This window comes from Ochotona princeps, chromosome 20, assembly GCF_030435755.1.
Source record: "Ochotona princeps isolate mOchPri1 chromosome 20, mOchPri1.hap1, whole genome shotgun sequence".
Classification (NCBI taxonomy): Eukaryota; Metazoa; Chordata; class Mammalia; order Lagomorpha; family Ochotonidae; genus Ochotona; species Ochotona princeps.
The window spans coordinates 9,207,739-9,222,436 of NC_080851.1; the positions used below are offsets into that span (position 1 = coordinate 9,207,739).

Below are 14,698 nucleotides of genomic sequence, written 5' to 3' on the forward strand. Positions count from 1 at the left end.
CAAAGGGAGGCTCCGCAGAGAGGGGATGGGAACGTAAGTTTTTGGCAGGGACGAACAAAGAGATAACAAAAGCTGTGTGTGGGTGGAGACCTGTGAGGTGGGACTTGAAGGACGAACCAGAGCGAGGGCAGGAACCAGACACAGATGAAGGGCCAGGCAGGCCAAGGAATTCATCAGAACTTTCGGGGTTCCTCTCCCAGCTTCCATCTAGGCTGAAAAACTGAGGTCCAGCGAGTTTGTCTTTCGCTTCTTTCCCACCGGGTTTCTCAATTCCTTTAAGCATCATGCTTTCGTGACTTGAAAAAACTGCACAGCTTAAAGAGCACTGAATCCCTTGCACAGTTGGGAGCCCCACCGGCCGAGGGCAGCCCAGGCACGCCCCCGCCTCAGCCCCTCAGCCCGGCCGCCTTCCCGGGGCCGCCCACCCGGGGAAGACGCTCGCTGCCGCCGCGCGGCCCCGGGAAAGCGGAGGGGCGGGCCCGCGGCGCACCTGCCCGGCGCGGCGGCTGCGCGGGCCGACGTGCCCCCTCAGCCTCCGCCCGCCGTGTGTTTACGTGGAGACCAAGATGGCGGCGGCGGTGACGGCGCCGGCCGTGCGGCCCGGGGCGATCCGCCAGTGAGCGCTGAGGCCGCTCCGCTGCGGGTGGGGCCGCGCCGTGCCTGCTCGCCGGGCCGCGGAGCTCGCCGTCCCGCGACCGCCTGAACCGACCTCTGCTTTCTCCCCCATCCCCCGCCAGCTGCTCCGCCGCCTTCCGCAGAGGCCATGGAGGACGAGGAGCGACAGAAGAAGCTGGAGGCCGGCAAAGCCAAGGTAGGAGAGGCGGAGGCTGCCGGGCCCGCGGAGGGAGGCGGCGGCCTGGCCGGGGTGGGAGGGCGTCTGGGGAGCCGAGTGGGCGGCGGCGGGAGCCCCGGGTACGCTCGCGGGTCTGAGTCTGCCCCTGCACCCGCTTCTTCCACCAGGAGGAAGAGCCCGGCGCGCCTTCCTCGCTGGCCAGACTTCGGCATGGAGTGAGGGACGTGGTTCCTTTCTCGTAAATGCCCAAAGAAAACACGCTGCTTTACGTGATTGCCATCAGCTGGCATTTAATTGCTGCGAAATCCTCAGCCTTTCACATCTGAGAGCGGGGTTTGTGGGAAGCGCCCGGCATTGTGCTTCTCAGGGTGGGGAATTCGGCTTTTCTTTATTTGGGGGGATTGGTGCGCGGCGGCCGGCTCGTCCTCGTCGGTGGCACGCTGGCACTCCTGGGCGTGCGTGATTGGCCTGTGACAGCTGCCCCGACAGTGGCTCGACTGTGCCACAAGTGCCACTTGTGAACTTGGCTTGTAGGGGCGTTGGTAGGAACGTGTCTTTGTATGTTTGTGTTTGGAGGTCTTTGTCACGGCACGCGTTTTTTTTTTTTTTAAACGGCACGCGTTTTTGTATCGAGTGGAGAGCAAAGGCTGCCTGAACGGAACGTGTGGGGACCGGGACGTTCTGTATTCCAAATGACACCTATAGATTTTCTGTTTTAAATAATCTCATTGTCATCTGTTTCTGTATGGTGAGCCCTTGTGTTTGTGTGTGTGTGTGCATGCGCGCGTGCATGAGAACGCATGTAAAGCAAACAATACAGTCATGCACAGGTGTCATTCGTTGGGCTTCATGAAAAATCTGACGCAGAAGGATACGTGGAATAATGGAATTGTTTAAAAAATGACACGTTTGACATGTCCTTTGGTTGGTCTCAAAGGCCCGTTTGTTCCTTACAATGAAATGACCTTTACATAGGTTATCTTCTATCTCTTTTGAGGTAATTGTTAGCAGTCCTCCTTGAACCTCGGTTAAATTAGAAGGGAGGTAGCTAACTGTTTCCCTTGTCTTCCCCTCTCCCCACTTGGAGAGGAGGCTGGGTCCGTGGCTTCAGTCCCCAGGGCAGGTCCGTCCTGCAGAGGTGCAGGCCCAGTGCAGCCCGCCATGGGGAATGTGTGTGTGTGTAGCTTTGGATTGCTGAAATTCAGCCGGCTTTCCAGGACGCTCCGTGTGCCTGAGGTCAACGTCTGTGTGTGGCCAGGGGGATTTTTAGGATTTATAAAGGGAGGAAAGGGGCCCCTGGGGTTCCTCCAAAGCCCCCCAGATGGCTCACATTCATTCCTTCAGTGAGGGGGACCAGCTGTGCTCCCTTCCAGAGCCCTGAAGTTCTAGTTTGTCTCCTGATGGAATTTTTACTGCTTGTGTCGAACACGTGTGAAACAGTCCCATGGAACATGGTTTCCTTTGCACAGACACATGGCGGATTCAGTTAAACAGTTCCAAGTGGTTGATTGGCGAAATCGACTTCTGAATCACTGTGTGTTTGTGTGTCTTTCAACATTCTACCAATGGGATAATTTTTTAAGATTAATTTGTGTTTCAGAAGTTTGTCTTCTTCTGGAGTTAAACCTGTGTTTTCCAGGGAGAAGTAAATCTGGGACTTACAAGGTTGGTACGTTTGGAGGCAAATGTGTTAGCTCCGCAGTGAAAATACTGAGAGGTCTTCAGATACAGTGTGCAGAGAGTGGTTTTCTAAGCTGTAAAAATGCAGTGGAATATTATGTAGCCATTAACATCAGGAAGACACAATAGAAATGGCATCATCAAATATTCCACACAAATTATTTTCCTTATATAAATATGTGCTTTTAGGACCTAAAAACTCTGGATTCTAAATGTGGTCATTCAGCAAAGCCATCTTGAACTGCCATTGTATCCCTGGGTTGGGAGTAAAGACATGGTGACATTCTGGCGTTCCAGTTGGGTTGTGGTGTGTTCCACTTGACACCTGTCAAGTATTTGCTGAATAAGTGACTGAGAAAAATGACTGATGATTTTTTTTAATGTTGAATGTATCTGGACAGTTAGATGCTGGACTCTTTGCTTGGTAGATGCTTGCAATGAAAGAATCTCAACTGAATTTGATCTGTAATACTGCAACAAGGTGGAGGAATCCACCATGGGGGGAGGGTATGGGGAGGGGTGGGGGGAATCCCAGAGCCTGTGAAACTGTTTCACATAATGCAATGTAATTAATAAAAAAAGATTTTAATTTGAAAGGCAGATTTTACAATGAGCAGAACTAGAAATAGAAATAGTGCCGGTTCACATCCCAGTTGGCCACAGCGGCAAGAGTGGAGCTGAAGCTGGGAGCCAGGAGCTTTTTCCCAATCTCCCACATGGATGCGGGGTCCCAAGGATCTGGGTTGTTTCCTGCTGCTTTCCCAGGCCACAAGCAGAGAGCGGGTTGCACGTGGAACAGTAGCACGGGAACTGGCGCCCGTATGGGATGCCAGCACTAGCAGGCAGAGAATTAGCTCCTATACCACAGGACACTGGCACCATGAATTACTAATGAGTGCTACTTTACTGGAGTGGCTGTAATTTAGTAACAATCATCCAGAACCCTTATAATTAGAAGACTCACTGCTGGCATCAAAAACCGCTTAGAGTGATCGTTCTCCAAAATTTGTTCAGAGGCTTGGCTTTTCAAATGTCTGATCTGTGCGGTAGATTTACCTATGTATTGCATTCAGTAGTCTAGTTTTTGTCTCGTTTTTTTAAAAAAAAGGTTTATTTATTTGAAAGTCATCATGGAGAGAAAGGGATCTTCCAGCTGCCAGTTCACTCCCCAAATGGCACAATAGGTGGACTCCATGAGTGCCAGTAACCCAAGCACTTGGGCCATGTCCCATTGCTTTCCCAGGCACATTAGCAGGGAGTAAACAGGACTTGAACTGTGTTCATGTGGGATGCCGGTGTTACATGTGACAGCTGAACCCACTTTGTCACAACACTGGCCCTGACAATAGTTTTGAAACTACTACTTTTAAAAATATTTTTCTTGTTGATAAGTTCTTTCATATGAAAATTTCCTTTTTGTATCTAGACCTAATAAATGATCATTTTGAGTTTAAAAAATGCTCACAAATAATAGGCTGAGAAAAAATTACCATAACGTATTTATATGTGTATTATAAAAATACACCATGATAGAATTGGTGATTATTTGTGGGTAGTGGTTATAAGCAATTTTCATTTCCATTTTTAGTATTTTCCAGTTCTCTATTTTATATAATCAGGAAAGGCATTCAAATGGCATTTTTAAAAATAATAAAGGTTTATGAGCTGCTCTATTATGAAGAACATGTTAGGTTTATGTGACCACTCAACAGAACAGAGAACGAGCAGGGTGGAGTGGGCAGTGCGCTGTGCTAGCACAGAAACTGTGACGGCGCTTGCACCAAACCTGAACGTTCCTGGGTTTCAGACCTCACTGTAGCTCCCTGTTAATGTTGGCCATGGGATGCAGGGTGACCGCTCAGGTCACTGACTTCCTGCTACCCATAGGGAGATGTTCCCAGCTCCTGACTTCCTGCTACCCATAGGGAGATGTTCCCAGCTCCTGACTTCCTGCTACCCATAGGGAGATGTTCCCAGCTCCTGACTTGGGTGTTTGGGGTAGTGGACCCGCAGATCCATAGCTCTCTGCTCGTGCTCACATACGCGCGCGCGCGCACACACACACGCACACACACACACACACATTTTCTGTTTTAGCATAGCCCAGTGCTGTTTGTGTTTACTTGGGATCCTGTATCACCACACTTAGGTCTCTTGTTACTTTCCTTCCTGCTTGCTGACAGCTCTCATGGCCGTGGAGAGGCTGATGTTTTGGCTCATTCCTTCTCATCCGCTCCCCCTGATTCACTGCTTCAGATGTGCTGTGACGAAAGAACCTAGAATGAGGTTCATAGGGTGCTTTGTAGAAACAATCCAGAGCCCCTGGAGCTGCTGGGGTGTGTGGCAGTGGAGTCTGCTGCTTGGCGGTGTTTGGTTTGGAAGGAGCCGCAGCTAGGTTCCCAGTGTGGTGCAAGAGCCTGCCGCGTGGACCCTGAGGTGTCGGCAGGTGATGCAGGAAGCGCTGGCAGAACAGGGCTCCCCCGTGTCTAGCCTGCTGGCGGAAGCAGCACCACAGGAGTAGCTTTGTGTTGAGCCAGGCTCTAATCCTGTCAGCACTTCAGGTGACTTAATTGTTCTCAAGTAAATGTGTTATTTACAAATTATAATAAAATTGCAGTATTAGTTTCAAAATTAAAGGTCAGTTTTGTATTTAGTATAATATTAATACTCAGATTCACATTAGATGTACTTTTTAGTGTTCACTGACAAATTCCAACAAAATATTTATACCATTTATCATTTTGTGAAATTAATATTATTTGTTGAATAATTCTTACAGTTTTTACCTGTTGGATTCCATGATCGATAGGGCCAGTATGTGTAATGAAGGACCATATTCCATACAAGCCGTGTGTTCAGTTATTGATGGCTGCACTTCTCATTACTGTTTGTACTTGACGAAGTTAATTATGTTGTGAAATTGTTCTTTGCATATTTCAGATAGACTGTTAAAGACTAAGACAGTGTTTTTCCTCCCTATTTCCTCTGAAAAAATTTTTTCCATTTATTCATTTAATGGCAGAGCATACTTAGCTTTCAGCCCGGAAGGAGAGTTGGTGCCTTAGTCAGCATTTATTGCAGCAAACACTGGTGCATTCCTGTGACTTAGAACTGCTTTATGCCCTTGAGGCTTTGCTGAAACAAACCACGGTGTTCAGAGAACAGGGCAAGGGAAGAGTGGGCGGGACAGGCTCTGGAAGTGGGATTGGAAGCAGGTGTTGCGGGCACACAGGAGTGGCAAGCAGGAGTTGGCTGTGCATGGTAACAGTGTTCGCCGCTCTGCAGTCCTGTGTCTTCACTTCCTCGCTTGCATGCACTGTCATTGAACTTTGTTTCACTGGCAGGGCCCCGTGGGTTTCCCTCGCTGAATGGTAGCACAGGGAAAAGAGGAAGGGAACGTGATAGGATACATCCAGGGAACTAGACAATGAGTGAGGTGGGACGAGCACTGTTTTCGAGAAAAAAAAAATCTACTTTTATAAATAAAAAAAGTATTAGAACTAAACTGTGATAACAAGATATGTTTCTTTTATGGTTTACTGGTTATTTAAATGTGAGTGAATTTCTTCTAGTGTGGCAGCTACGAAGTTTTCCTGCTGGATTATAAAATATTCAGTGATAAGGGCAGTTCTGCTAAAAACTAGGCATCTTATTTAATTGGTTAGCATTTTTTTAAAACGTCTTTAAAAAGCTTAAAATGGGAAAGCTATACAATTTTTGAAAGTTTGCTGTTAAAGGTTGTTTTGTGTTTGCTTGTGGGAGGAATGTGTGTGAGGGAGAGGAAGAAGGGAGTGGGAATGAAAGGATAGGGTTTATGTGGTGCTTTTTGATCTGGTAGGAAAACACCAGACTGCGTTTATGCGCCTGTTTGTTAATGCAGCATTTTTGAATAATTACAACTGAAGATATGGATTTTCAAGCAAGCATGTGTTTCAAGTTCTAAACTCTGTGTATTGTGGGTATAATTCTGTCACATGATATAGGAATCTCAGCAGGTGTTTTGAAGGACAGATTAAATCATGATTGAAAACTCTTTGGATCCTTCTGGTACTAGATATAAAGAACCTATAGTTATTTTTAAATTGAAGTGAAACTCACTTAACAGAAATTAGCCATTTTAAATAGCAGACATCGTGTCATTGTAGTGTTATGTAACTGTTGTTTCTATCTAATTCTAGAACGTCTTTTGTCATCCAGAGTAAAACCTGTACCCATTAAATAGGTGATCTTGGTTCCCTCCCCCTCCAGCTGCTAGCAGCTCTCAGGTTGCTCTGTTTGGTTGACCTGTTGCCAGTTTCTCATATAAATGGAAACATGCCCACGTCTGCATCTGGCTGCTGTAACTTGGCATGACGAACATAGGTTCATCCGTGATGCAGCATACATCAGTACTTCATACCAGTTTAAGTGTGAATAAGAATTCATTGTGAGGCTATCACAACTTGTTTATCCATTTATCCATTGGTGGGCATTTGATTATTTCAACCTTTTGGCTATTTTGAATATTGCTGGTGTGAAAATTTGTATATGAATATTTATTTATTTATTTATTTTTTCAAAGATTTATTTTTATTACAAAGTCAGATATACAGAGAGAGGAGGAGAGACAGAGAGGAAGATCTTCCGTCCGATGACTCACTCCCCAAGTGAGCCGCAACGGGCCGGTGCGCGCCGATCCGAAGCCGGGAACCAGGAACCTCTTCTGGGTCTCCCACACGGGTGCAGGGTCCCAATGCATTGGACCATCCTCGACTGCTTTCCCAGGCCACAAGCAGGGAGCTGGATGGGAAGTGGAGCTGCCGGGATTAGAACCAGCGCCCATATGGGATCCGGGGGCGTTCAAGGTGAGGACTTTAGCCGCTAGGCCACGGCGCCGGGCCCTGTATATGAATATTTAATACTAGTTTTTCTTTTTCTTGCAAACATACAGCTAAGAGCGGAACTGTTGCATCATATGGTAATCCTGGTGGTTTTCCAAATTTATGTTTCCATCAGCAGTGTATGAGGATCCACTTTCTCTGTATCCGTGTGAACACTTGTGTTGTCCAGGTTGTGTTACAGCCCTCCTGGGAGTTTGAAGTAGTATCTTGTGGTTTTGATTTGCATTTTCCTAGTAACTACTTATGTCAGTCATCTTTTCATGCACCTCTGAGCTACTTGTAGATCTTGATCAAATTTTTTATATCTTTTAATTGGGTTGTTACTAATTTTGATATAGTACTGCATCCTTTTGGATTATCTTCCGTCTTGATTTGTTTAGTCATTTGGGCTCTGCCAAAGTGTAAACTGTTGCTTGCTGTACATAGTAGTTTCTTGGTAAAGTGATAGATCCTGATGGTAAAGTTTGATCGTTTTGTGGGCCAGTAGTTATTCCATTCCATGGCCAGCTGGTTTTGCAAGTACATGCAGTTGGTCAAAGGGGCACCTGTTTGGGATTTTGGTTTGATCCTTACCACCCCATACCCACTGTGGAGGAAAATGGCTTCGTTTTTCGTAACAATCCTGGCATTTTTATACAAGAGCATAATAGAGCCGTGGGGTCCTCGTATCATGTAGCATGTTCTTTCTGTCATATTGGCTCTTCTGGCTTCTCATGGCAGTTTTCATCAAAGCACACCTCAGGGTGCATAATGCTTTTTAGGAACACTGTTTTCACTTAGGTTGATTTGCACATGGTTTAACACCATCCAGAAGTGCTGATTGTTTAGGCCATTGAAAAATTTAGCATTGTTTCAAAAATAGTTTGGCTGGTTCACAAGCATACTTCACAAAGTTCATGGAAAATGGAATTAAGGATAAATTTATTTTGGGACAAAAAATTGAATCCCGTGTATGTGAAGGTCTTCAAAAAGTTCATAGATAGCAATATTATGAAAAGCTATGCATAGGGCCAGGCGGCGTGGCCTAGCGGCTGGAGTCCTCGCCTTGGATGCCCCGGGATGCCCCGGGATCCCATGTGGGCGCCGGTTCTAATCCCGGCAGCTCCACTTCCCATCCAGCTCCCTGCTTGTGACCTGGGAAAGCAGTCGAGGACGGCCCAATGCATTGGGACACTGCACTCGCGTGGGAGACCTGGAAGAGGTTCCTGGTTCCTGGCTTCGGATTGGCGCAGTACCGACCGTTGCGGCTCACTTGGGGGGTGAGTCATCGGACGGAGGATCTTCCTCTCTCTCTGCTCCTCTCTGTATATCTGACTTTGTAATAAAAATAAATCTTTGAAAAAAAAAAAAAAAAAAGAAAAGCTATGCATAGACTTCAGATTTTTGAAACCAGAATAAACTTGTAACTACATTTTTCATAAACCTGTTGAAGTTCTCTTGAATCTGTTTAAATCTGTAGATGCTTTTGTCACGTGTAAATTCTTTTCTCTATTCATGAACAATGCAATATTTGTTTTTGGTTTCCATCAGGGTTATGATTTCTGGTTGTTTACTGAGATTTTTATGTGTAGCAAAAGTTCCTCTGCCAATCTAAGGATTCTTCTCTTTTAAGAAAGGATTCCTTAAAGCCCCCAGTATTATTCTGACTATTTAGAACGGTACTAGACTTTTATGAAGTCTTAATCTGCGGAGCTTTGAATGTATAAATGGTATTGGGTGACTAGGTTTTCTGTTTTACGCATCTCTGAAAAACTAACAATATAAAATCCAAGCTTTCTTTCCTTCTCTTTCTTGGCACTGATCACTGTGGATTCCTTGTTGTTTTATGAAGAATCACTCATTGTGGGCTGTATGCTTAGGCTGCATTTATTCGTCAGGGGCTCAGTTCTGTTCAAGTTCAGATTGTTTTACTGTTTCCCAGGGAAGATAGGAACAGGGACCAGTTATAGTTGTGATAGTAGTTTGCTGTATTTACCAAGAATGAAGCTTTCTTAAGATTTCTTTTTAAAATTTCTATTGGAAAGTTAGATTTACAGAGAGAAGGAGAGACAGATCTTCCATCTGCTGATTCACTCCCCGTTGAAGCTGGATGGGAAGTGGAGCTGCCGGGAGTAGACCCGGCACCCATATGAGATCCCAGTACATGCAAGGCGAGGATTGAGCCAACTGAGCCATTTGCACATAATCCAAGAATCAGATTTAATTTGTGAGGAAGAAGGGAAATTGTGGCTTTGGGAATGTGATCTCAGTTAATTCCCATGTCATTTACAGTCTGTTGATTATCCATGTTCATTTCTTGAGAATCAAATTGATTAGATATTCTAAAGGGCAGGGTATCAGAAATGTGTGAAACTGCATTAGCAAGTATCTACTGGAAGTTTATGTATGAAATATTGGATTTTGGCTGAAGGTTATAGGAACCTTCTATTCATTGAATCTTTTAGAAATTTTGGAAATATTTTTGGTGTGAAATCTTTCGTATTTGCCAAACTAATATTTAACTTTGTTTTGTATACATTCCTTTCCTAAATGAAAACTCATGACTGAGCATGTCTAATGATTTCCCTTTGATGGGAGAATTCATTTTTCTACCAGAACCAATAACAGTTTTTGCAATTGTCCCTTTTGTGAAAAAGAAAATTTTATATTTTTATTGAGAATTTGTTTTATAAATTTATAAGGTGAAATAAGCAATTCTAATAGATTCAGAATTTTAATCTCATGACATAAGAGTCCTAATATGCTTCCTTTTCTCTAGGATTTGGACCTAACTTTTTTTTTTTAATGTTCTAGCTTTTTCTGTTTTTTGTTTGTTTTTATTATTGTTGTTGCTGCAGTTGTGTTAAGGTTTGTTTGTTTATGGGGCCAGCGTGGTTGTATAGTAAGCTAATCCTCATCCTGTGGCACTTTATCCTATGTGGACACTGGTTCATGTGCTAGCTATTCCACTTCCCATCTACCTTCCTGCTATGGGCTGGGAAAGCAGCGGAGGACGGTCCATGTCCTTGGGACCCTGCACCCATGTGGGAGATCCACTTCCCATCTACCTTCCTGCTATGGGCTGGGAAAGCAGCGGAGGATGGTCCAAGTCCTTGGGACCTCGCACCCATGTGGGAGATCAAAAGGATGCTCTGGCTTCAGACCAGCTTAGCTCTGGCCATTGTGGCCATTTAGGGAGTGAACCAGGGGTGGAAGACCTCCTCTTTCTTTCCTTCTGTCTGTAAACCTGCCTTTCCAATAAAAATAAATAAATCTGGGCTTTTTTTTATGATTTATTTGAAAGTTAAAGTTACACAGAGAAAATAATCTTTCATCTGCTGGTTCACTCCCTAGAGGATGACAAAGGGCAAGGGCTGGGCCAAGTTAAAGCCAGGAGCCAGAAGCTTCATCTGAGTCTCTCACATGGGTGGTAGGGGCCCCAAAACTTGAGTCACCTGCTGCTGCTTTTCCAGGCCATTAGCAGGGAGCTGGATCAGAAGTGAAGCAACTGGGATACAAACCGGTGCCCAAAGGGGATGCTGGCATTGCAGGTGGTGGCTGTATCCGCTATACCAATGCCAGTCCCAAGGTTTTAAGTACTTTCCTTTATCTAATGGGCCATGAAACTCTTCAGCTTGATAGTCATATATACTCTGAAAACATCTTGTTTGAAAACTTCCTGAATTATTTTGTTTATTTTATTCTTCAAATTCACAGGCAAATTCAGTTTTAAATTCAAAATGTATCTCGTGCTTATTCTTTTTCTTTCCATGTTAGCACCACAACCCAGTAAAACCATGCCCATATTATCTCCCTTATAGCCGCCAGTGTCCAGCCTTTTGCTCTCTTCAGTTCTGTCCATTGTCACTGCACTAATCTTTTATTTTATTTGGGAGAGTTAGAGGAAGACAGAGATGGAGATCTTCTGTCTGCTGGATTGTTACCCAAATAGCCACAAGACCCAGAACTGGGCCAGTTGAAGCTGGGGGCCTGTAGCCTATTCTGTGTTTCCCACCTGGGTACAGAGGCCCAGCATCTGGGACAGGAACAGGCACCCATATGGGATGCCGGTACTGCAGACAGATTAGCACGCTACACTACCACACTGGCCCTTACTGCATTCATCTTTTTTTTTAGGATAGATTTATGTTTATTGGAAAGGCAGATATACAGAGAAAGAAAGATCTTCAATCTGTTAATTCACTCCTCAAGTGACCACAAAGCCAGAGCTGAGCTGATCCAAAGCCAGGAGCCTCCCCTGGATCTCTCATGTGGGTGCAGGGTCCCAACGCTTTGGGCCATCCTCAACTGCTTTCTCAGAGCACAAGCAGGGAACTGGATGGGAAGCGTAGCAGCTGGGATACGGGCCAGCATCTTTGTGGGATCCTGGCTTGTTCATCATAAAATGTTCCTGTGGAGGCCAGCATTGTGGTGTTACTGGTTAAACTTCCACCTGTGCTGTCAGTGTCCCATATAGGCTCTGGTTCACTGGTTCAAGTCCTAGCTGCTCCACTTCCAATCCAGATCCCTGCCAGGTGCCTGAATAGCAGTGGAAATGGCCCAACTGTTTTGCCCCTGCACCCACACACACTGGAGAATTTTCTGGCTCCTGGCTTTGGCCTGGTTCAGCTCTAGCTGTGCCTCTGTCTGGAGAATGGGGATTCCTGACTGGTATTGGGATCTAGCAGGTAAAGATGCAGTCTGCCCTGCCAGCATCCCACATGGGTGCAGGTCGCGCCACTTCTAATCCAGCTGTTTGCTCATGGTCGGCAAAACAGCGGAGGATGATAGCCCAAGTGTTTGGTCCTTTGCAGTGTGTGGGAAACCCTGGAGAAACTGCTGGCTTTGGTTTGGTCCTTCCCTGGGGAATGAACCAGCAGTGGAGTTAGCCAGTTGCTTCCTCCCTCCTTCCGTCCCCCCACTCTGCCTTTCAAATAAATAATTTTAAAAACTAGAATAATAACAGTACTGCTAGTGCCTGGGTACTTGGGGTGTTCTGAGAATTCAGCTAATGACGGTAGCACACTTAGGACTTTGTGAGAACGTGAAAGGCTCAGGAAATGTTAGCAGACTGGTTTATAGGATTAAATTATGTAGTAGAATATTAGATGGAGAAATAAGGCTGGGATCAGATAACAAGGAGTCATGTGTCACTTAAATTAGTCTTGTTTTTACTGTGAAAGTAGCAAAAATCTTAATGATTTGTCATATTTAATCCAAAATGTCAAAAATCACACTTAAGTAGGTATGCTGCCACCAGGTGGTGGTTATATGCAATTGCTACGCAAAGGAAGCAGTTAAGTCGTAATTTTCTAAAATTATAAAACGCTGTTTCATTAAGACTGATGGAGTTAAGACACTAGTTGGGATGCCAGCATCCAACACCGGAGTACCAGGGCTTGATTGCTTGCCCTGCCCTGCCTTCCGGCTCCTGTTGAGGCAGCAGCCATGGGTCAAGTAATCGGCTTCCTACCGCCCGTGTGGGAGACCTGGGTTGAGTTTCTGCCTTCCAGCTTTGGCTCTGGCCCAGCTTACGTCTTGGTGACATTTGAAGAGTGAATTGCTGGACGGGGATTCCCTCGCCTCCACCGTCTCCTCCTTCCCCGCCTCTCTCCATCTTTGTCTCTTCCTTTCTCGCTGGTAGATAGAAGCAATCTAAATCTGGTAGGGTTCTTTTGTCTCTTTCCCCAAATAAATATTGAAAAAGCACTCCTGCATTAGTTGAGTGAAATAGGGAAAAAGATGCAGAGGCTGCGAGGAAGGGTGGGGATGGACAGAAGAGGCTGGTGCTGTTCCTGCCGCCACCTCTGCGCTGACAACACTGTGTTCTTTCCCTACAGATTCCTTCGCCTGCATGCCACTTGGTGCTTGAGTAAAAATTATGGATGATTCCCGGAGTCTGTTCTTCCAGTGGAGGTTTTCTCGCAATAAAGACACTTTTAAAAGCCAGGGAGGTGGACAGAATTGCATAAACAGCAGCAGCAAGTCCGCTTACAGAGTAGGCAGCTAGCGATCTGGCTCCAGATTTTGACTGCATGTTAGAAGCACCTGCGAGGCTGATTGTTTTCTGACCCATGCCTTGGTATTTTTTTTTTAAATTTTTTTTTGCATCTTTAGACTTTTTTTTTTTTATTGTTTACATTGCATTATGTGACACAGTTTTATAGGCACTGGGACTCCCCCCACACACTGGTATTTCTTTTTTAACATCTCAATGAGCAGTGGGGTTTAGGACACAGTTTCAAATCTTCTCTGCGATTCTGCAGCACACAGTAATTATGACTCCTGACCTCTTAGGAGGCAGCAGCCTCTTCACGTGGTGTGCAAATGAAGGAGCAGGAAAGAACACTAGATGCAGAGATGTGTCTGTGTGCAGACAGCTCACTGGGCCGTCAGAGAGACTGTCATTTGTGGTGATGCTGGGAGTATCTGCAGGTTTTTATTGTTTCCTGCAGTGATTTTAGAATCCCTTGTATAATGTGCCTCTCCGGCATGGTGTCTTTCTGGACGCCCTTCCTCCTTCCTTGCTGCCTGGTGCGGGGGAAGAGTCTAATTGGCTTAGCTTTGTTCTCAGCAGACGAGAGCAGGAGGAGCAGGAACTTCAGGGTAGCAGGGGCTGGGGGCACTGGATCGGATGCCTCAACAGTGTATACTTAACATTTAAATACTTGAGTCCTGCGCTTAGGAAAGATATATAAAAGGTACTTAGATGATACAGATGAGTGATAAAAAGCACCCTGTGTCTGCCTGTTTTTCAGCTAAGAAGCAACCATGTACAAATACATCTAAAACCATAGCCTGCCCATTCTCACCCGGATGTGTGCATAGGTAATTGATCAGTTTTGCTGGGTCTGAGTTTACTCATGGCATCCTGCATGCAGTCTTCAGGGATGGCTCTCTTCTGGTGTCAGGATCTGCTCTTCCTGTGAGGATTTGGGTGGTTTCCATTTTCCCAACTGTTGCAAGTATGTCGCTGCTGTATTCATGCATGTGCCAAGGGTTCAGAGATGTGCAGGGTTTGGAATCCCATGATTCAGCAGTCCTTGAGGAGTAGGAAGTGTCTGGGGAATGAGGGAGGAAGGGGGGAGGAGGTAACAGTGATGGATGTGTGTTTACTGTGGGCCTGATTGCACCCAAGGGACATCCATCTTGGACTGTTGAACTAACCAGATGTAGCAGGTCTATTATTTTCATAGTTACTGTTCCTTACAAAAACTGTATGTGTGTCAGAAGAGATCATGTCCAAGCTAAGAGTATAAACAGTGTGGCTTCAGGTGGTAAACTTGTGTGAGTCCATTTCAGAGGGATATGCTTCGCGTAAGCTATTCAGGGTTATCTTTACTTACTCTTAATGATGATGAATTTT

At 45.5% G+C, this 14,698-nt stretch overlaps 1 protein-coding gene across 9 annotated transcripts in view; it reads left to right on the forward strand.

Moving 5' to 3' along the window:
• The first annotated feature begins 527 nt into the window (after positions 1 to 527).
• The window catches only part of AKAP9 (A-kinase anchoring protein 9), a 123,315-nt gene continuing 109,144 nt past the window's right edge, over positions 528 to 14,698 (forward strand). For 4 of the 9 annotated variants that reach the window (XM_058678297.1, XM_058678298.1, XM_058678300.1 and 1 more), the window contains exon 1: positions 529 to 811. In XM_058678297.1, the coding sequence (XP_058534280.1) occupies positions 764 to 811 (48 nt within the window). In that variant the 5' untranslated portion in view covers positions 529 to 763. Of the gene's footprint in view, positions 812 to 14,698 lie in introns of all 9 variants that reach the window. The other 5 variants (XM_058678299.1, XM_058678302.1, XM_058678303.1 and 2 more) reach the window with 2 other exon arrangements.